Raw genomic sequence first — 21,908 nt, forward strand, 5'->3', positions numbered from 1 at the left:
TGTATTTTTGAGGATTAATTTTATTATTGAACAACAACCATGTTCTCAATGAACCCAAAAAACTCATTAGTATCAAAGCTGAATATTTTTGGAAGTAGTTTTTAGTTTGTTTTTAGTTTTAGCTATGTTAGGGGGATATCTGTGTGTGCAGGTGACTCTCACTGTGCATAATTATTAGGCAACTTAACAAAAAAAAATATATACCCATTTCAATTATTTATTATTACCAGTGAAACCAATATAACATCTCAACATTCACAAATATACATTTCTGACATTCAAAAACAAAACAAAAACAAATCAGTGACCAATATAGCCACCTTTCTTTGCAAGGACACTCAAAAGCCTGCCATCCATGGATTCGGTCAGTGTTTTGATCTGTTCACCATCAACATTGCGTGCAGCAGCAACCACAGCCTCCCAGACACTGTTCAGAGAGGTGTACTGTTTTCCCTCCTTGTAAATCTCACATTTGATGATGGACCACAGGTTCTCAATGGGGTTCAGATCAGGTGAACAAGGAGGCCATGTCATTAGATTTCCTTCTTTTATACCCTTTCTTGCCAGCCACGCTGTGGAGTACTTGGACGCGTGTGATGGAGCATTGTCCTGCATGAAAATCATGTTTTTCTTGAAGGATGCAGACTTCTTCCTGTACCACTGCTTGAAGAAGGTGTCTTCCAGGAACTGGCAGTAGGACTGGGAGTTGAGCTTGACTCCATCCTCAACCCGAAAAGGCCCCACAAGCTCATCTTTGATGATACCAGCCCAAACCAGTACTCCACCTCCACCTTGCTGGCGTCTGAGTCGGACTGGAGCTCTCTGCCCTTTACCAATCCAGCCACGGGCCCATCCATCTGGCCCATCAAGACTCACTCTCATTTCATCAGTCCATAAAACCTTAGAAAAATCAGTCTTGAGATATTTATTGGCCCAGTCTTGACGTTTCAGCTTGTGTGTCTTGTTCAGTGGTGGTCGTCTTTCAGCCTTTCTTACCTTGGCCATGTCTCTAAGTATTGCACACCTTGTGCTTTTGGGCACTCCAGTGATGTTGCAGCTCTGAAATATGGCCAAACTGGTGGCAAGTGGCATCGTGGCAGCTGCACGCTTGACTTTTCTCAGTTCATGGGCAGTTATTTTGCGCCTTGGTTTTTCCACACGCTTCTTGCGACCCTGTTGACTATTTTGAATGAAACGCTTGATTGTTCGATGATCACGCTTCAGAAGCTTTGCAATTTTAAGAGTGCTGCATCCCTCTGCAAGATATCTCACTATTTTTGACTTTTCTGAGCCTGTCAAGTCCTTCTTTTGACCCATTTTGCCAAAGGAAAGGAAGTTGCCTAATAATTATGCACACCTGATATAGGGTGTTGATGTCATTAGACCACACCCCTTCTCATTACAGAGATGCACATCACCTAATATGCTTAATTGGTAGCAGGCTTTCGAGCCTATACAGCTTGGAGTAAGACAACATGCATAAAGAGGATGATGTGGTCAAAATACTCATTTGCCTAATAATTCTGCACTCCCTGTATGTTGTTTTTCACTGGCAGGTTTGATGATTGGCAAGTTCAAGTGTTAAGCAGCCGCTCCGCATATGCAGCTCTACGGTGGCTTGTGGTGCTCCCCTAAACCGTTCCAGAACAAGATTCCGCAGAGAGATCTGCCAATGCTCATCCATCCTGTCCAACTTTCTCACTGTAATTCTGGTACCGCTAGCGCATCTCTTTCCTGAGAGTTCACTTCTGGGTTGTCTGGCTCTTGTTCAATTGCTACCTGAGCAGAAGTCAATTCTTGCTGACAGGAGCAGAGCATGAGCCGAAATCCAAAGAGTTGGCACAAGATAAGGTGCTGACTCTGCTGCTGGACTCCCAGCCTCTGGCCAGAGTGGAAATGGCAGCTACAAAAGGGCTGCAGCACATCTGTCGAGGGAAAGGCCAAAGGAGCTGCGTCCAGTGGCCCAGGCCTCGGGCAGATCCTTCCTTCTACTGTCCATTTCAAACTATGGCTGTGAATCGCTAAAAGCCGGGGGTCACACCCTGGCTCTCATTCGCTCTGTGCAGGTGTTAGGACTAGGAGTCAGATGCTGCTGCAGATAATCTCTTTAAAATGGTGCAATCACATGTAACGCACTAGAGCACGGTAGAGTACAGGGTTTTATGTAAAAGCCCTGTTTGGTACGTAAACTTGTGTGGAATGTACCAGAATGTTCTTTTTTTTTTTTACCCATCCAGCACAGGGGGAACCAGGAGGCTTAGGATATGCACTAGAAGGGCCCACTGATATCTCCTTAAAGACCATACAAATACGGCTTGACCAACCGGGAGGCCGAGCAAGGTTGGGAGAAAGCTTCAGCCTTAGACTTCGGCTCCCACTCTCACCACTGGGAGGACAGCTCTGTTGTTTGAGATGCTGGTGCAGCAACTGTGTAAGATTTTGAGCTTACAGATCGGTGTTTGGTCTGGGCTGACTCAGCCTTCCGTCCCTCTAGATTATTACAAGAAGTTTAATTTAGGCAGAAAATGATCTCCTATCTCCTTGCACCGGTCTTCGTGGGAATGCTTTAAAGCTGCCCAACGATATTGATAATGCATTGATGCCACGCCTGACAATATGTTCTCTCTTCAGTCTCCCCAAGCCTCGCCCAATCCTCCACTTATCGCTCCAGTCCTCCCCTCCATGTCTACTGATAAAATAACAAGGATCAGGTACCCATACTGCACTATTGCTCTGTTCAGTCAAATGCAAGTGTTTTGGGAAAACTACTCCACCATACATCCATTTCATAAGCCTACTGTTTTCTTGTCGCCTTTTCATTGTTCTAGATGCTCCTCTCCATCTCTCTTGTCCCTTTCAGCTCTCGGGGGAATGTTTATGGGAGGCATAAAGCCCTATACAAATAAGTGTTCTGTGCATCTCTAGGGGGGATTGAAGGAGGAGGGGGGTGGTTAAATCTACCTCTAGAAACAGACGTTTTCATTGAATGAGGAGAGGAAAAGGCATTCACATCCTGAGACAGACTTTGGGATTGGAATGGGAGAGGAACAGGTCTTCACCTGAGAGACAGGCTTTGGAATTGAAGGCCAAGGGGATGCAGAGCGGCAACCATAGGCTTCAGGTTTCGCTGAGAAAGGAGACGTTGGCATCTGCATAGAAAGTATTTGTGGGTGATGAGGAAACCAGGTCCTCAACCCGAAGTAACATTTTCAGCTTGGCAGAGTGGTAGGAAGATAAAGAGATAGGCAGGGCCTACCTTCATGGATGGTGGTGATGTGCGGGTGGTTCAGAGATGACATGATCTCAATCTCCCTACGGATGTGCACCAGGTCCTGCTCGTCTTTGATCATCCCTTTGCGGATTGACTTGATGGCCACCTGTGGGCAGAAAAAAAAATACAACATGTGAATACCATACAAAGTGCTCAGACAGTTTATGATATCACTTCATTGTGGCCCCAATAGTAGAATCAAAGAACAGATCTACCAAGTGTGAAAGAGACCACATGTCGATCCCACACCAACCTTTCTCATTACCAGACCCAACACAGCATCAACAGACAGTCCCCAAAGCTGCCAAATTTAATTCAGTGGATGCTTCAATTAGTTTATGGCATGAGCACACCAATAGTTAAGGGGTGCAACATCGTAGTGTACAATAAAAACAAATCACAACCAAAGACACACGAGGGGGCCAATTGGAAAATCAAAGCCATCATTGTTGGGGAAGAAGCCAGGTGTTGCCTGTTGCCCTGCCGCAGTTATCTCAGACCCCTTACATCCCCTTGTGCCCTATTACCTTTCCCTGGTCACTGTTTAATTGAGAAATACTGCCTTGTGGGTGAAACATCACGCCTTGCCTGGCCTGCTTTTGACTGGGCATGAGTGTGCACGGCGGGCATCAGAATTCTGAGAAGTGTTTTTCCAGAATTGTCTGTTGCAGCCTTGGGCTGCACAAGCATAGCTCCTACACCACAGAAATGCTCTGCCTCCCTCCTCTCCCAGCAGGGCAGAGTTCAGGTGCTGTTGCAGGGAGCGGTGACTGAAGTAGTCCCACAATGCCCTGTGTGCGTCTGGCCTCCATATGCAACAGTGGGCCGGTCTACCGTAGAGCAGTCCAAAAGAGCGTAGGGTTGGCCAAGCTGCAGACTACATCCTGGTGTTGCTCTGTGCCCAGGGGTGCCTGCTGCAATGCTGCTGCAGCTGAGGGTGACAGACAAGGCAGTCAGTGGCCTAGGGAGGGAGCATGTGAGTAGCTCAAAGCTGCTGTGACGAGCAAGATGTGCATTGTACAGTACATTTATTATAACATTCAAGCAAGTAAGGCCCAGGATCATAGTTTGGGCAGGATGCGAAGCCAGGATCGAACCCTGGTCACATGACCACTTACTTATTCTTATCCTGTAAAATATTCAGAAGACTACCAGCAATAACTTTAATTGTGTAGTTTACAACTCCTTAAGAATGATTTACCCTATCCAATGTGTGCCTGCTTAAATTATCTCTACATGACTGTGTGTGCATATATTTATGGCCATAAGTGCGCACAATCGTCATGATTGCCTGTTGTGGGGGGGGGGGGCGAAAGTTCTATCTGTGATCCTCCGAGTGCCCCCCTCGCCCGCTAGAGATGCCACGGGTGACTACGGAGAGCTCAGTAAAGACCCAAGGCCCTCTGCTCCACGCACCCCGGACAAGGCTGAAGGTAAATAGTGGGGCTCAGTAGAGCGCGCACGGAAAGTTGTTTTTGTGGACTTTTGTTGGCAGGGAGACTGCCGCGCCGCGAGAGAAGTGCCACCTAATCCGCAGTGTGAAAGGGATCGAGGACAATGTGGGCTGCGTGAATGTACAACCCGAGGCACCGGCAGCCCTTGTCTTGGGGAATGCGGAACCAGCGCTAATCCTGTAAGGGGATCCGGGACACAATGGCCAATGCCCGCTCCCGGGCAGCCCTGGCAACCGCAGAGGGGGCTGAAGGAAGCTGTGCCCGGAGCGTCCACCCAGGACAGGTCCTGAGGCCATGCAGGGGAGACGCGTTTAGGAGTAGGCCCAACTACGCCTGCGCCTCCTCGCCATGAACAGTGAGCAGCACTCGGGCGCCCCCCGCAGGTTATCGAAGCGAGTAGGACGGTGCAAGTCTTCCCAGTAAGACTGTTGTACCCTGAAAGGGATATTTGCAGTAACAAGACTGCGGTACTCTGTTGGTGTCAGCATACACACGCAGTGGCGCACAGACCTATAGGGTTTTCAGGCAGTGCCCCATGGGCTGGTCTGACAGATTAGTGTGTGGGCCGTTATTATTTTTAAGAAGTTAGTGGTCCTGTTTTATGGCCAGGAAGGCTCGTTTTTAATGTGGCTTCCCTGACAGTCCCATATCCAGTGCCTGTAGTAAACACAAACGCATGCAGTCTCCCATACCTTGCAAAATACCTATGCAGATCGTCTTTAAAAGTTCAAAACAGGCCTAATTTCCAAATATCGGCCACTTTCTTAGCTGGTGTGCTAACGTGGGGGCACTTTTATTTTGGTGCCGAGGCTTATTTTTTTTGTGTCCCAATCTCACCTTGCCCGCAAGACTGATGTACTTTCACGCGGACAGTACCTCTACCCGGAAAAAAATGTTACTGTACTTTGAAAGGGAAAGTACCTACAAGTCTTGTGTACTTATAGGTGTGTCGTAATTACAGTGAGGTTTCTATACGTGACCGGGGACGGTGCCCTGCACAAGACTGCTGTACTTCCTAAAGTATCCTACTTGTATCAGCAACAAGGCTGCCGCACTCTGGAAGGGACAGTACGCAGAAGGCGGCCTTTCAAAGGGACAGCGCCGCCTCCAGAATGCTGTACCAATATTATGGTCAGGTATTTGAGGAGACCTACATGTTACCTTATGTACTGTCACTTCAGGGGCTAGAACAGTCTCGTGAAGAGACGGGGTGGGCGACTTCAGTCTGATTACAGTCCGTGGCTGTGAAAGAATCGTTTCTAAAGAAATTTCGAAAAGTAAAGAATATATACGTTTTCTAAACTTCAGGCCGTTGCGTCCGGATCCCAAAGTATGACTGTACGCCTCGCACTCTGGGACCCTTCAAGACCCAGTGATTGCCCACTAAGTCTGATCTTCTTAACAGATCGTAAGTGGATCGGATGGGTGGGGGCTGACCTAAGATTTCTGGTTGGAGCGTGATGTACGGTCATTATTGTGCAGAAATTGTGAATCTTCGATGCACGGTTCCGTAGTTTTAAGCATACCGTGACCTTTGATACGGGCTGGACCCCCAACAAGGCAGCTGTCCCGAGAACAAGGCACTATAAACGCAACCTCTAGTACAGGTCTTGTTGAACAGAGCCGAGGCCTGTGAGATGTGTGCCCCCATTCTGAGCCCTGGCCCCTGTGTAGAGAAACACGTCCTGCAGACAGAAGGGCCTCTGTTGGGGCAGGCCTCACCAGCACACCTGCGTGAGACTCACAAACACCAACACTCCACCCCGACACCCACCCACCATCGCGGAGAAAGCACCAGCTATTTATAGCCCTCCAGCCGCCCCCTCGCATTCTGCCTCTCACTCTCCCAGGCGGCACCATAGAAACCCGAATCCACTTCTATTTAACTTGGTTGGAAGCCAGGAAATGAGAAAGTCAATTTACGCCTCCCTTTTCACTCTGCGCTCCAGCAGGCTCGGGCCCTGGTGTGCTGAGGCAGAGGTGCTCAGGAGGCAGAAATAACATGGAGGGGGGAGCAGGCTAGCATCAGAGGAGTACAGCACCCCCAGACTCAGTGTGGCACCGCTGTGAACGCAGGTACATTGAATGACAAGGGTGCGCGTCATGGGAGAGCAGATCAGAGGCCCATGGCATGGAGCAGAGTGGGGCACCTCACGTGCACAATCACCGCGCGTCGCCAGCCTCGTTAATGCCTGTAAAGTGCAATCCTCGAGCTCCCCCAGTTTTTTGTGGGGCACAAAGACTGTGTTTGCTTATTCGAGCCAACGACTGATGCACTCCTAGAGTGCAGATTCCAAGGTCACCTCTGCCTTTGTTGCACAAGAGTTTACTTGTATAAGCAAAGATAAAACACGATACAGTTACAAATGTAGTCTTTCTGAATAAGTGCCAGGGTTTAGATGTGTTTACTAGAGTAAATAGAGATAAATCAGGTAGTGTAGCAAAGGGAAAGTCACTTTGGCACAAAACTGGCGTAACACACTTTGTGCCTCTCATTTCTGGCCTCAAATTGTGGGAGACATGCTGACTCCAGTTCGCAGGGTTAAACGTATGGGGTTTTAGTTTAAGAAGGATCACACTCTTAAAAAAAAAAAAAAAAAAAGAAGATTATGGTGGATACAGCTCTTCCAACGCAAAGACTATAAAATCTGCCAGTCATTACACATGGGAGACACGTCTGCAAACCACCCCAAATGCCCCCAAACTCCCCAGGCTGAGAAGAACCAACCGTAGACAGCTTTCAGCTATAAATGGCTTCCCAAGCCATAAAACGTGTGCACAAAACCTACTCAGGCTACGGGCGCAAAACACAAGGACGGTTGCTACTGGCTTTTGAAATGCTAAGTCCGATGCGGCTAAGCTTTGTTAGCAAGTCTGCCGCTCTAGAGGAAAAGAACTGGTTATTTACGGGTGAAAACACTCAGTGTGCCTAACTGGCCATGAGAAACTAGACCGACCCCCTGCATGCGACGCCCGCTGTCCAGAGTGAAACTATGGGGGGGTGGGGGGGCAGTGGTCCCCGCTCCTTCTGTGAAAAATAAAAATAAACAGAAGCAAAACGCCATGTACCCCCCACTTTTAATGACCCCTCTAGATTCTCAGATACCAGCATTTAGAATGCAAGTGTCCTCACACGTGCGGGCCCGGCTAATCTGGAGCTGTTCGGATATCCACGGAGGCTGGGTGGGGTACTAGAAGGGGCCTAAAATGAAGGGCGTCCATCACATAATCCAAAAGATGGTGAATCTTAAAACTGCCTCTAGGACACAAAGTTGGTTGTGATGAAGGGTCGAGACCCAGAGCATCAGAACTCGAGCGACCCTGACACCAGACTATGCCAAGCTGCTCACACCTGGCGGAGGGGGCATTGGCCGACTTGCACCTTCGGCATCAGGAGATCGGAGGTGCCAACTCGGTTTCAGCAACTGCTTAAGCCTGATCCTCATTGAATCACTATCTCCGCGCGCATCATATATTTTGTAAGCCAATGAGAGCCTAGAAGCGGGCTGCACCCAGAATCAGGCTAGATGCAAACTCCGCAGAAGCACAGGCCATGGAGTCCGAGGTGTCTGGGAGCTGATCTTTACTTCCCTGTAGAATTCGGGAACGTGTGGGTTCAGTCCCTGTGGGGCTCACCTACTGGAAGCCCTGGGAGAGAGTGCAACGATGGGGTGTCTCTATAGGAGCCTGGTAGTGGCAATGAACCGAAATGAAGGATGCATTGTCAGGCACTCCACTGGACAGGCACTGCTGAGATGTGTGAAGACGTTTTATACTGATGCCCCTGTACTGTACGGGGGTGGTTGCTTTCATGCTCCTGCACTGTGCAAGTGAAGCTTGCACTGCTCCCCCTGCACACCAAGGGAAGTCCGCACAGCTGATACCCTTGCACTGCTGCTGGCCCGTCGGTGTGAAAGACACTTGCGCTGCTGCTGTCCCGGCAGAGTGGGAGACGCCTGCGCTGCTGCTGTCCCGTCGGTGAGAAAGACACTTGCGCTGCTGCTGTCCAGGCAGAGTGAGAGACGCTGTCCCGGCAGAGTGAGAGACGCTTGCGCTGCTGCTGTCCCGGCAGAGTGAGAGACGCTGTCCCAGCAGAGTGAGACGCTTGCGCGGCTGCTGTCCCGGCAGAGTGAGAGACGCCTGCGCTGGAAGAGTGAGAGACGGGTGCGCCCGGCAGAGTGAGAGACACGTACGCTGCTGCTGTCCCGGCAGAGTGAGAGACGCGTGCGCTGCTGCTGCTGCTGTCCAGGCAGGGTGAGAGAGAGACGCTTGCACTGCTGCTGCTGTCCCGGCAGAGTGAGAGACGCGTGCGCTGCTGCTGTCCCGGCAAAGTGAGAGACGCTTGCACTGCTGCTGCTGTCCAGGCAGGGTGAGAGAGAGACGCTTGCACTGCTGCTGCTGTCCAGGCAGGGTGAGAGACGCTTGCACTGCTGCTGCTGTCCAGGCAGGGTGAGAGACGCTTGCACTGCTGCTGCTGCTGTCCAGGCAGGGTGAGAGACGTGTGCGCTGCTGCTGTCCAGGCAGGGTGAGAGACGTGTGCGCTGCTGCTGCTGTCCAGGCAGGGTGAGAGACGCGTGCGCTGCTGCTGCTGTCCAGTCAGGGTGAGAGACGCGTGCGCTGCTGCTGCTGTCCAGGCAGGGTGAGAGACGCGTGCGCTGCTGCTGCTGCTGTCCCGGCAGGGTGAGAGACGCGTGCGCTGCTGCTGCTGTCCCGGCAGGGTGAGAGACGCAGTCCCAGCAGGGTGAGAGACGCGTGCGCTGCTGCTGCTGTCCCGGCAGGGTGAGAGACGCGTGCGCTGCTGTCCCGGCAGGGTGAGAGACGCGTGCGCTGCTGCTGCTGTCCCGGCAGGGTGAGAGACGCGTGGACTGCTGCTGTCCCGGCAGGGTGAGAGATGCGTGCACTGCTGCTGTCCCGGCAGGGTGAGAGATGCGTGCACTGCTGCTGTCCCGGCAGGGTGAGAGTGAGAGAGGCTTGCATTGCTGCTGTCCCTGCAATATTTCATGAAAGCCTGTGCTGCTCCACCTGTGCACCATGGGAAGTGCACATGTCTGTTACCTGTGCACTGGTGCTCATGCACAGTATGGGCAAAGTTTTTTCTGTGCATGAGAACTGTCTGCAATAAATGTGCGAGTGAGAATTAAGTTGCCCTCCTGCCACTGCATAGTTTGAAGGAAGTTTGTACTATTGCTGCTGACAGGGCTTTATCCTAGAGCTGGTGGCCGTTCCACCCATTTCCGGCACTTAAACCTAAAATAAAAATAAATCAAGAACGAGAACATGCTCTTTCAAGTCATCATTTTCAAAAAACGTCCTAGGTGTAGGGGTGGGTGGAACTCGTGAAGTTACAGGAAAAACTCTGCGAGATTTTGTGGAATTCCACCAATGGGTGGAAAATATGCAGCTTGGACTGACGTTTAGGGCAGCAGTAGTGCGAGCAGCACTGAAAATCGCCACAAACAGCACCATGCATTGTGCAAGACCATGTGGACATTCCAGTTGATTTTGCTACCACTCGAGGAGAACACCTACTAGAGCTGCAGCTAATCTACTCAAACAGCAGACCCCTGAGTGCAACTGCTTGTGAACGCCGGCGACCACACGAGTTGGAAAATCGTCCAAGGGGACGTCAAAACCCACTTGTGCTAGCCATCTTCCATATTTCTGAGCTGTGCAGGAGAAAAATCCTACCGTGCGGCGATTGGCGGAATTTGGCCAGAACTCTGAGATAATGAGTAACATGGAGTGGCCAAAATTGCGTGGGCAAAACAGAATATTTCATCCACCCCTACGTAGAAGGTGGTTAAGGTTGAAAATCAGACAGTCAAAACCTGCATGATGGGAAGGCCATGCCGTCTACTGAGGTAATGGAGCAGTGTCAAGTATTTGAAGCCCTACTGCCTCCTCTTTTATCAACATGGAATAAAGGGAATAACTGATGGCCGGAATACCCGAGTGCTCCTTCAGCTACTCCATAACTTGGCAATATTACGTAGAAGACAATCACTCCAGCCATCATCCCTAGGCGGTCCCTTAGTAGCAAGACACAACTACTCAAGCTTTCACCCTAAGGAATCTATCGCCAACAGGAGACAACCACTCCAGCAGTCACTTGTAGGATTCTATCGGTAATGCCAGACAACCACTCGGGCTTTCACCTTTAGGATTCTGTCAATAACACGGGCCTTTCACTCGTCACCTGTAGGGTTCTATCAGTACCACGGGACATGAATTCCTTTCATCACCTGTCAGGATCTGTTAGTAACAGTAACTGGTTAGCTCTAGCCATCACTTATGGCACGACATTACTGGCAAGAGACAGCTCGGAAGGGCTCATTTGTTTGGGGGTAAGGGAGGGGTTAAAGGGTATACGTATGAGGTCCAAGCACACAGTAGTTAAGCGTTCCAAGAACTCTGCGAGCTAAGAGTAGAAGAGGGGCTGGCGACACGCACTCGCCTCGTGCAGCAGGTGGTGGCCTTGCAGGTGGGGTGCCCAAGGGAAGTTCGGAAACACAGCTGCTCCGTCTCACGTGGCACGCACTACTAATCCACCTGTATAAAATTACACCATCATAAAATTGCAACACCTGGTTCCTGCTCTTAAGAGCACACCCTGCTCCACCCATCAGTATTGGAAGGTTCTACCCGGCACCAGGGATGGGCGAAAGCTCCCCCAACCCCCACCGAGCCTCGTTTGACGCAGGTAAGTAAACACCAGACGGCTGGTGTCCCTGCTCCCTTTATGGAAGGTAAACACATCAGTGTAGATTACAGGAGCATTACTCTACCGCCCCCACTGCACCCCAGGGGCACGAAGAGCGAGGTTGGCACTTGACTTTCACTGAGCACTTCTAACCCCATTGGAGGGGCTGACCCTGCTCTTGGGCGATCTGTGGTGCTCTCTAGCCGAGTTCCGTGCACCCAATCATCCACCAAAAATTCGGAAAGAACGTTCGAGCAGAAGGAGTGACAAATGTCTACTGCAGGCCTTGGCGTCTTTTAAAGTACGTCCGCTATTAAACCAGTGCTTAATTTGAAAATAAAAACGTGGCGGTGCCCAAAGCCCTCCTCTTAAACACACGGCTGCTGCAATTATATGTGCGAATATTGGGGCAGCCTAGTCCTGAAGCCACCCAGGGCCTCTTCAATCCATTTAAAGCTGCTCCCTGCCCCTTCAGCTCACTCTTGCAGCTTTCTGCTTTTCCCCTTTGTGGCGCTTTTTCGTTTTTCTCTTCCTCCATTTTTCCCATAAGTGTTTTTTGCTCCCAGTAAATGCTTAAAGCAGAAAAATAAGTGCAGGACCTCAAAAATAAGTGCCAGTGCCCCACACCGGAAACAACAAGCACAAATTAAGCAGTGTATTAAACCCAGCATTAATGGGAATGGCTAGATTTGAGGACGACTGAGTTGGCCCAAATAGGAGGGGAGTCGGCAGGTGGCTTAGTTCCGGGTAGGTGCGGATGTGGAATAGTTGGCATCACACAAAAAGAAGACTGACCGGGTACAGACAGGGGCAGGACCATCCTTTTCAGACAGGGCATGTACCTTACATCCGGTGTTCACGAACCATACAGTCTGATTGTAGCAAGTATGTAGCCAGCTGATTGTTTCATGTTAGAGAAGGGGCAAGGACCGGATGCGGTTGTCAGGTATACAATTAAACAAGGTGGAACCTCAACTTTAATTTGAGATCCGTCGAGGGGTGTGTGCCGGCCTGGGCACCGTTAGGACATTGGATGAGCTGACGTCACGTCGCAAGTTGTGGATTAGTTTGAGAGCCGTTACGCTCTGGGGAGAGGCTTTTAAATGATGTGGATTTTATTCTTGTTTGTAGCTGCACCCACCCCCAGTTTGGGCCCCGAGTGATTTAGGGATAAAAACGGTATCATTTCATCCTCACATGATGTGTTCAGTTAACACAGACCTATGTAAGGTTGGAAAAGCAAATTTCGAAGCTCCTTCTTGCCGGGAAGCCTGGATGTTTGAAGAGGCGCTAATGAGCATCTGTAACCCGGTACGAGGGCAGTCTTCACTGAACTCTTCGTATGTGTTTATTATTTCGTCATAGTCAGTGTTATCTTCTGCCCTGGCTGGATCTATCTGTACAAAAATGCTAAACGTGCTGCGAGGGACATGTGTGACATTTAACGAACAGATTTTACTCTTATGTGCAGGTCTTGTTATTTCCTGCGTAAAGCATTAAAACGGGAACTCAGTGGCAGTAATCTTGTGATGCGATACTACCCCAACAGAGAAGTGACATACAGCGGTCTGTGCTTTAAGTCACCTTTACCTCTGCCTGACCAGGTAAGGGCTACAGTGTACATGTGTTGGCATACGGTGGCTGCAGAAGCCGTGGTCTGCCAGGCTAGCTGGGGGATCTACTGGTCTCTCATGTCACACGCAGCCAGCACTGACCCCCTGAGGTGGATCTCACTGAGTCCCTGGATGGCTGCAGCATCAGCGTGCTACACTAAGACCAACCACTAGGTGTCACCAATGCGCTCGTGCATCCCCCTCGAAGACATTCATCGGTGCACGGTCTAATCCTATGGCCGCACCGGCGTCCCTTCCTCCAGCCCTTCCAACCTTCCCACTCCCTGAGTGACCACTGGTTTTACATCAGCAATGGTTTCTGCTTTCCTTTCATGACCTTAGAAAGTGTTGTACTGCGACTGGCCGCTTGGCGTCGCTGCTGCTAAATTTTACCCTCTGGGGGATTTGAGTTTAGGCCCTAGCATGGCCAGCAGAAGGGGATATTTGCTGCGCTAGAGAGGGCCTGAGCGGGACTACAGCCTGTACCAGTCCTAAAGTCCCAATGCACCCCAAATCACACTTCGCATCAGCAGAGGCCCTCCAGGACAAAGCATGTGCCTGAGCGGAGTGTCTCCTCCTCCTTTAGCAGGATCTATCGCACCCAGACCACAGGGCTCCAAAAGAGTCACCCCTGAACTTGTGGGGCGGGGTTGTAGTGTTTAACTCCCCGGACTGTGGTGCGCGAGCGGTGTGTACGTACAAGGCCGGATTAGCAGTTTTGCTTCCCATCCCCGAATGAATAAACAGCGGTTTGTGCCAGGAAGACACAAAGCTGACACACCAAAGCCCGGAGAGAAGGAGCAGTTTGGCCATGAGGCAGCCGACCCGTGCTGTGCCCATACAACTCCCTAGGGTTCCATGCCATGGCACCCGTGCCCAGGGGCCCACCGCAACGTTTTATCCAGTCTACACGTCTCACCAGAAGCACTTAAATAGACTAAACATATACCCTGGAAAAGCAGGTTACTTATATCCTCAAATCAGCAGATCTTTGCAAGCCATTGGGCCTGGGGAAAGCAATGGGAAAATGCCTCTCTGCCCGCTGATTGTAGAGTTAACAGTCCTAATTTGAATGTAATGGGTCCCCTAACACCACTGGGCCCTGGTGGCACTGCACCTCCTGCACTATATATGCCTACGCCGATATCAACACATTCAATGTCAAAACGAGTGCCTAGAGCACGGCCTTAAAAACACATCTCCCGCTCTGTAGTGGATGACTATCCTTAGTAAATATAAAAGTGAAATTTAAATTCCCAAAATAGTTCAGTGTTTCACAAGCCACTCGCCGAACGGACACACAAAAGGATAAATTCTGGAATTTCCGTTCCCAACCGCCTCATTCTGGAGTCTCCTGGTATTCCCCCGAAGAAGCCTCAGCAGAAGTGGGGGGTGGTCCCTGTTGCCTTGGTTTCCAGATGCAGCGGTGTATCTTTTGTCATTCACAACTGTAGGGGTGGGGGTTGAGTCGTCAACAGCTTTGATGGAGAGCATGTCAGGCGCTGCCTGTGTGTATTCGGGGACGAGGGTGTCTGACGGTAACATGTCAAAGATGCCCATCCTTACCAGGCCTCTCTTCCAGGAAATGAATATTTTCCCGGCAGTTCGCAGCACTTTAACATCTACATAGATGTTTACAGTTTACATATCCTTTGCCGGAGCTTCCGCGGCGAGCGCGGCAAGGGACGGGCTCGGGATCAGAGTGAGGAGGAGAGGAATCAAACGTAGGGCGCGCGGTCACCCCACCGGTATCTAGGCGCTAGGACAGAACTTCTCTGCTGCGCTGGCGCTGACCTTATACATTCCCAAAAAATCAGACAGGTATACCGCCCACTCTTTTGTTTACAAGCAAGCACTCATGCAGAATCCGATTTGTTTAAAACCCTGGTTAAATTGTGAAAATCTAAGTCAGCTAATCCACCAAATGGAGAGTAAAATGAATATTCACAGTCTACAGCGCTTGGAATGGGCATGTAATAGTATAGGGAGGCACAACTCAGTATCCCTGAGTACCTTTTTGCTACAAAGAAGTGCAGACACTCTCGTATTAAAAGTATTGTATCCCTGCTAAGAAGAGCAGCTTCGTCCCCTCCAAATTAAAGAAGTGCCGCGGCTACGTACCTGTGAGCACCAGCACATTGAAAACACTTCACAGACAGCGGTATGTGTGGGAGACGCACAATACTGGTCGTTGCTAATGGCACGCGGGATTGGGGACAGGTGCCGACAAGCGCTGAAACCCCCCCCCCCCCCCCCAAGGGGGCATGCATCTACTTTGAATTTTATATAAATGTAAACCCTTGAGTTATGGGCTGAAAGACTACCACAAATTAAACGGTGTTCGGGATTTGCCATCTGTAAAGTAAGGCAGCGCCCCCACTCCAGATTATGGGGGTGTCACAAGAGACAGCGGCAAGGCACGGCCCTGTGCCTTTGGATGGATCGAGGTAAAACCACTACCTGGTTCAAAATCCAGGCTTTTTGGGCCTTAAGCAAACATGTTACCTAAAGAAATACATACAAATAACTCCCCGAAGAAACGAATTGACAGCAATATAGGGAAAAGAAAGAAACTGAACATCAGCCTAATTTGCAGAGTACATGCCCATGTAATCACAGAACCCACGCCTATATGCACCAAGCACATTAACAAAACAAAGACAATGTTTTCAGTATGTAGGCCGGCTAAAATAAGAGGGGGAGAGTCTTTTATTCCACTCAAACCACAGACAAAGAAAATGGTAAAGGCTGTGGATAGGCTATTGAAAGCAAACAACCCCTGATACCCGGTAAACAAACATGGTACAAACATAAGGCAGCTCTTTCAGCTCGCCAGGCACCCTTACAGTGAGATCGCGCATCTGCCACGGACGAGTGACTCAGTAGCTATGTCCCTCCTCGGCACTTCTGTGACAGCAGTTGGAGCTGGGAAATACGAACAAAACAAAGACTAAAACGCCAAGCCTGATGCAATACACCTTGCACAGCAAGACCCAGTTGTCATAGCGCCGCGAGGCATCTTTTCACCCAGCGCCTCTGCATCAGCATCTCAGTGAAAGAGCAGACATGGGTTCACAGCGAACATCCAACCTGTCACACATGGAGACCCCATATCCTGGATGTAAGGGTGGGCAGAGGCTGGCATTCCTGGATCAGCAGCGCGTGGGTGCACTGCCCATTAATGAAAGCGAAAGTATAGTAATGGGCCCATCAGGAGCCGCCACCCCAGCAGCCATGGACCCCACTACTGAAGCTGCCCCACAACTCACCCCACCCGGAACATCATCGCCCAGTTGGGACAGACCTTAGATGCCCCGTAATTAAAGTTAAAGTAGCCCCAACGACCACCCTCCTTAAGAATCAGGAGTTTGCCCACCCGTGGGGCCACATGTCTAGCTGCCGAGGGAGGGCGCCGGTTGCCCTAGCGGGGCCTCCCAGGAACCCCCCGCCCCTAGGAGCGCGCAGCCCCGGCTCTCACCACTCTTCCGCTCCGCTCCCTCGCCTTCTTCACCTTCCCGTAGGTGCCCTTCCCCAGCGTCTCCAGGAACTCGTAGCGGTGCTTGAGGTTGTGTTTGTGGAGGTGCCGCTTCACCGCCTGCTTCTTCTGGGGGGACTTGAGTAGCAGCAGCCCCTGCAGGGCCGACATGGCCGGGGTCTCCATGCCTCGAGCGTGGGGGCCCTGTGGAGCGTCTGCACAGAATGCTGCTAGGGGGTGTGTGCTCCCAACTTTCAGCAGCAAAGGCTGCAGCTCCAGGGTATCTGACTCGCACCTTCTGAACGTCCCACTCAAGGCTGCACTGTATCAGTTCCTTCTAACTCCGCCCTCTGCGCTCATTGGCTACCCCAGCCGCCCACTACCCGTATCCCCGCCCCCGGGGATGAGCTGACAGTCGATAATCAGCAGAGTATGAGAGGTCAGCAATACAGCTGCTCTGTTCCCTTCAATTTGGGAAATCTGCTACTTTGCCATCTTTTTACTAATTTCGAAATCAAGTTATGCATTTTTTTTAAACAGTGTGCTCAACATAGCAGTTCGTATGACAGCTCTCTTTGCGGTCTATATAGTAGACGGATTAAAAACATCAAAACTACTCGCACGCACGAACATCCCTTTATTGCAGATTCGTTCACTGGGGAGAGGGCGTGAGGCTCGGAAAAGGCAGCCGTCCTGGACCGGGTAATTCCACCCCTAGAAATGCTTCTGCTGAAGAGTAAGGCAGTTTTCTGTGCTATGAAACCGGGGGAGGGGCAGACAGCTAAACAAGCCTTCTCTCCAGGCTTCCCTAAAAGAAATGGAAATGAGTGCAACCCCTCAATCTGCCCATGTAAATGATGGAATCTCTCAAAGCTTCATGATGACACACATCTATTTTCTTTGAGAGGTATTGCAAGGGAGCTACTGCTCAGATAAGAAGTGTGTGATTTTTAAAGACAATGATATAAAAACATTCACTATGCACAATCTTTGTATTACGAGCATCTATATTTGGCAGCACTCTTTTATCTTAAATCTTTTTGCCTATTTTGTAGAAGCTTCTTTTATACTAGAAGCAATTCAAGTTTAAAATAATGACTTACACGTCCACAGTGTTTTTTAATCACAGACTGGGACCTTGCAGCACTAAACATACACATATTTATTTTTGAGCAATTTTATTGGTATTTATCATTTTTTTTGTGTTTTTTAAATACATAGAGTCATAAAATGGTATATTTAGGAAGCTGGCTCTGTATGTACTATATCAACATGAAATATAGGGGGTTATTCTAACTTTGGAGGAGTGTTAATCCGTCCCAAAAGTGACGGTAAAGTGACGGATATACCACCAGCCATATTACGAGTTCCATAGGATATAATGGACTCGTAATACGGCTGGTGGTAAATCCGTCACTTTTCCGTCACTTTTGGGACGGATTAACACCTCCTCCAAAGTTAGAATAACCCCCATAGTGTGCACAGAGTCCAGGGGTTCCACAGAGGCTTGACAGAGGCAGTAATAGATAATACTAATGCTCTATTTGTGTTAGTGTGGTCGAGCAGTTAGGCTTATCTGAGGGTAGTGTTAAGCATTTGTTGTACACACACAAGCAATAGAAGAAAAACAGACTCAGTGACTTAACTCCAGACCAATAGGCTTTTATATAGAAAAATATCTTTTGTTAATTTAGTTCTAGAACCACAGGATTCAGTTTGCAGGTAAGTACATAAAATGAAAGGCACTTTGCATAGTAATACTTAGAAATTTGAATGGAATCAACAATGTATACAATTTTCTTAAAAATGGCAAAAAGCTATTTTAAAAGTGGACACAGTGCAATTTTCAACAGTTCCTGTGTGAGATAAGTAAAGTACTGTTTCTAAGGTAAATAACAAACTTACAGGTTTAGTCTCCGGGGGATAGGTAGCTCACCATTGGGGGCTTAAGATAATCCCGAGCACCCAGCACCAGCAACACAGGGCCCGTTAGGTGCAGAGGTCAAACAAGAGCCAAAATAACATCGGCCCTTATAGTGACAGGGGGGTGCTCCGGTTCCGGTCTGCTTGCAGGTAAGTACCCGTATTGTCAGAGGGCAGACCAGGGGGGTTTAGAGGAGCACTGGAGGGGCCCCAAGTAGGCACCAATCCCACACCCTTGGCTGCACAGGGGCAGCCGGGTGCAGAGTGCAAACAGGGCATCAGGTTTCGAATGGAACTCTATGGGGGGACCCCAGGGGTCACTAAGGAGCTGCAGGCAGGGCACAAGAGGGCTTCTCGGGAAAGCCACAGACTGGATAGGGAGGAGCGCCGCCTGGTGGTTGTAGCTGCACTGGTGGTCAGTTTCTCTCGAGTCTGGGGGCTGCGGGTGCAGTGCTTCTCCAGGCGTCGGATATCTTCGTTTCGGGCAGTCGCCGTCATGGGGGTCCTCGAGATTCCCTCTGCAGGTGTCGTCATGGAGGGGGTTGAGAGGTCAGCCCAAGGTGGACACTCGGTAAGATTCGCCTGGGGATCCTCTCTGGCTAGTTGGGCCACCTGGATACGGGCCCTGGGCGTCAGGTGCAGAGTGGTTTAGGACTCACGCTTCTGGAGTGAGATGGGAGTCCTTTAGAAGCAGTTTCTTCTTCATTCTTGTTGGACAGGTCCGCTATCCACTGGAGTTTCTTGGTCCTCTGTGATGCAGGCAGTCCCCTGGAGGCTTTTCAGTGGCCCCTGGACTGGCAGAATGCGTCGCTCTTCTTTTGCAGCTTTTTGAAGATGGGCTGGTAAGGCTGGGGCAGAGTCAGTTGTCTCCTTCTCTTCTCTGCGGGGTTTTCAGCTCAGCAGTCCTTCTTTCTTGAGGTCGTCAGGAATCTGGTGAGCTGGATTCAGGGGGGCCCTTAAATTATAAACTTAGGGGCATGTCAGGGTCAGGGGGCAGTAGCCACTGGCTACTGTCCCTGAGGCTGGCTACAACCTCCTTGTGCCCGTGCCCACTCCCTTTGGGGAGGGGGGCACATTCCTATCCCTATTGGTCCTAATCCTCCAAAGCAAGATGGAGGATTTCTCAAGGAGATGGTCACCTTGGCTCTGAACACCTTAGGGGTGGTCCTGGCTGAGGGGGTGACGCCTCCTTATTTTCCTAATTTTCCCTCTGGACTTGCCACCAAAAGTGGGGCTGTGTCCGGGGGGGCGGGCATCTCATCCTCATCAATGACAGTGACAGACATGGTCCTGCTCAGCCTCTCTGAAGCCTACAACCGAGTTGACCCCCAAACACTGATCCATGAAACACTCATGGACTTTTCTGACACAGTCCTGCAATGGTTCACACATCCACCTGCCAACCATCACCAACGTGTATAGCTAGGAACCAAAAAAGGTGCAAAACTCCCAGTGTCTTGCAGAGTAACACACACACATCTGTTCTGGTCTATCAAACTCAACAAGGAACCTTCAGATTCATGCACACCAGCAACACCAAGACCCCTCAATAAAAAGATAACATAACATCAAAGACTCAAATCATGCCTCAAATTCATCCAGAACTGGAAGTCAGCTACCTACCTCAAGACTAACCAGACACAGAATTCTTCTTGTTCCTCAAATGGCAAAAGAACCAGAAACCTGGCTCTCAGACTTGAATCTATATGGCTTCACCCTGCAGCTGCCAGACAACACAAAATTACTCAGGTCTGCCCTCCACAATGCCTCACATTATTGCCCAAAGACAAGACAGCAGGATACCCGCTATCCTTCCTGGAGAAAGTGTGAAACTTTTTTTCTCCCAAAATTTAATTTAAAAACAACAGTTCAAGTTTTGGTCCTCTTTGCTCAATAGCCTTCCAGATATCACCTTGACACTATTGCCCTTGAAAGGCCATCACCTTGCAGCAGCACATCTTATCAATGGTCTGAACATGTAAGAATATTTCTCCCCCTTTGGCTTGATTTGGTATATTGAAGACTAGCGCAAGCCTAGGAAGTGATTAGAAAAGCACTACAACGTATTTGACCAAGAAAATAACTGCCTTTGATAGAAAATCCTACACCATGAGCTGGGCAGTGGCAAACCAGAGGCAAAAAAGATTTAAGAAGGTAAAAAACGGAAGCCAGATCTTCTCTGTCTATGGAACCATAGTCTTGAACAGGAACGCAAGTGACAATAGAATTGCTCTGGCCCTTCTGCAATTCAGAAATAAACTGAAAACACATCTCTTTAAGGAGCCGTGATTCCCAAGTCACTAGAACTCCATTTTGTCTGACTCCTGTAAAACTATCCTATCATTCACTAGACTCAAATCTCTGTTCAGTGCTCCACTGCTTCCCAGCTCAGTTTCCGTTATAATACAAGCACCATCCCTTAGATACATACAAGTGATGCTCGGGTTGATAAATTCTCTGAAGGTATTGATAATTTTCTTTGTTTGATTGAATACTATATTGATAGGCTCAACAAGGACGTTTTTTTGTTTTTGTGCAACCATTCTTTATTGAGTTTTATATTTCAAAACTTTCTGAAGGAAATCAGATAGAAAGTATGGTGGGCACATTACAAATCACTATACAGTGGCCAATATAAAAGAAAGCATAAATACAGCACTGTTTTCCTCAAACAACCATCGAGTAGCAACCAACCAAGTGACTGTAATCATAACATTCAGATAAGAGAGGGTAAGATAGGATCTTTTCTCAGTAGACATCCCCGTTAATTATGTCAAATGTTTTGAGATGTCAGGCTTCCTGTAGGGGTTTCTTATCATTCAGGTATTATGTGAGCGGGGCATGAGCATATGAGTCAGACGAGCAATTCCTCACGTGGAGGTACCTACCTATAAGTAGGAAGTCGGGCTTAGTTGGGAGACACCAGGTAAGTGCCATAATCATTCTTAACTTTGAAAATCTCTGAGAAAGGGGTGCCATATAATGTTCAATCCACTTTGTTGTTCCAGCTGACATTCCTCTGTTGTGGGCAGTGGTGACTAGCACCAGAGTCTCACAATGCAACTGTGTGCAGCTGCAGGTGAGATGGCAACCCAGCTGTGGCTACCATTCCACCTGTAGCTGTGGCTGAATGGATAGCTCCTCAATATCGGAGATGATGTGTAGCAGGGCTAAGTCTACTGATGGGGGAGCCTAGTCTTGCCTACCCGCGATACTCTGTCTCACCAGAACTAGTCACCAGCATGACTCAAGTGTCAGACAACCCAGATCACACTCACCTTGCCCTCCGTGCCAATAGTCAGAATGAGCCAGTAAGGAGTAGTAAGCAATGAATATGGGAGGCAGTCTCATCAGGGCAAGAGAGATAGGTATTTTGCTTGTCAGTAGGGTGAAGTAGTCACCAGGTGTCAGCAGGTCATGTCAGCCTGGAGGTGATGCAGCATTACCATATCATTTCCATTAAACATATCAG

The 21,908-nt window shown here is 49.4% G+C and overlaps 1 protein-coding gene across 1 annotated transcript in view; it reads right to left on the reverse strand.

The window, feature by feature from the left end:
• The window catches only part of NUAK2 (NUAK family kinase 2), a 36,104-nt gene extending 19,288 nt beyond the window's left edge, over positions 1-16,816 (reverse strand). Inside the window, exons 1-2 of the mRNA XM_069238541.1 lie at positions 16,517-16,816; positions 3,257-3,377 (exon numbers count right to left, since the gene is read on the reverse strand). Of these exons, the coding sequence (XP_069094642.1) occupies positions 3,257-3,377; positions 16,517-16,699 (304 nt within the window). The 5' untranslated portion in view covers positions 16,700-16,816. The remainder of the gene's footprint in view (positions 1-3,256; positions 3,378-16,516) is intronic.
• Between the last annotated feature and the right edge of the window lie 5,092 nt (positions 16,817-21,908).

The sequence above is a fragment of the Pleurodeles waltl genome, chromosome 6 (genome assembly GCF_031143425.1).
Source record: "Pleurodeles waltl isolate 20211129_DDA chromosome 6, aPleWal1.hap1.20221129, whole genome shotgun sequence".
In the NCBI taxonomy this organism is placed as follows: domain Eukaryota; kingdom Metazoa; phylum Chordata; class Amphibia; order Caudata; family Salamandridae; genus Pleurodeles; species Pleurodeles waltl.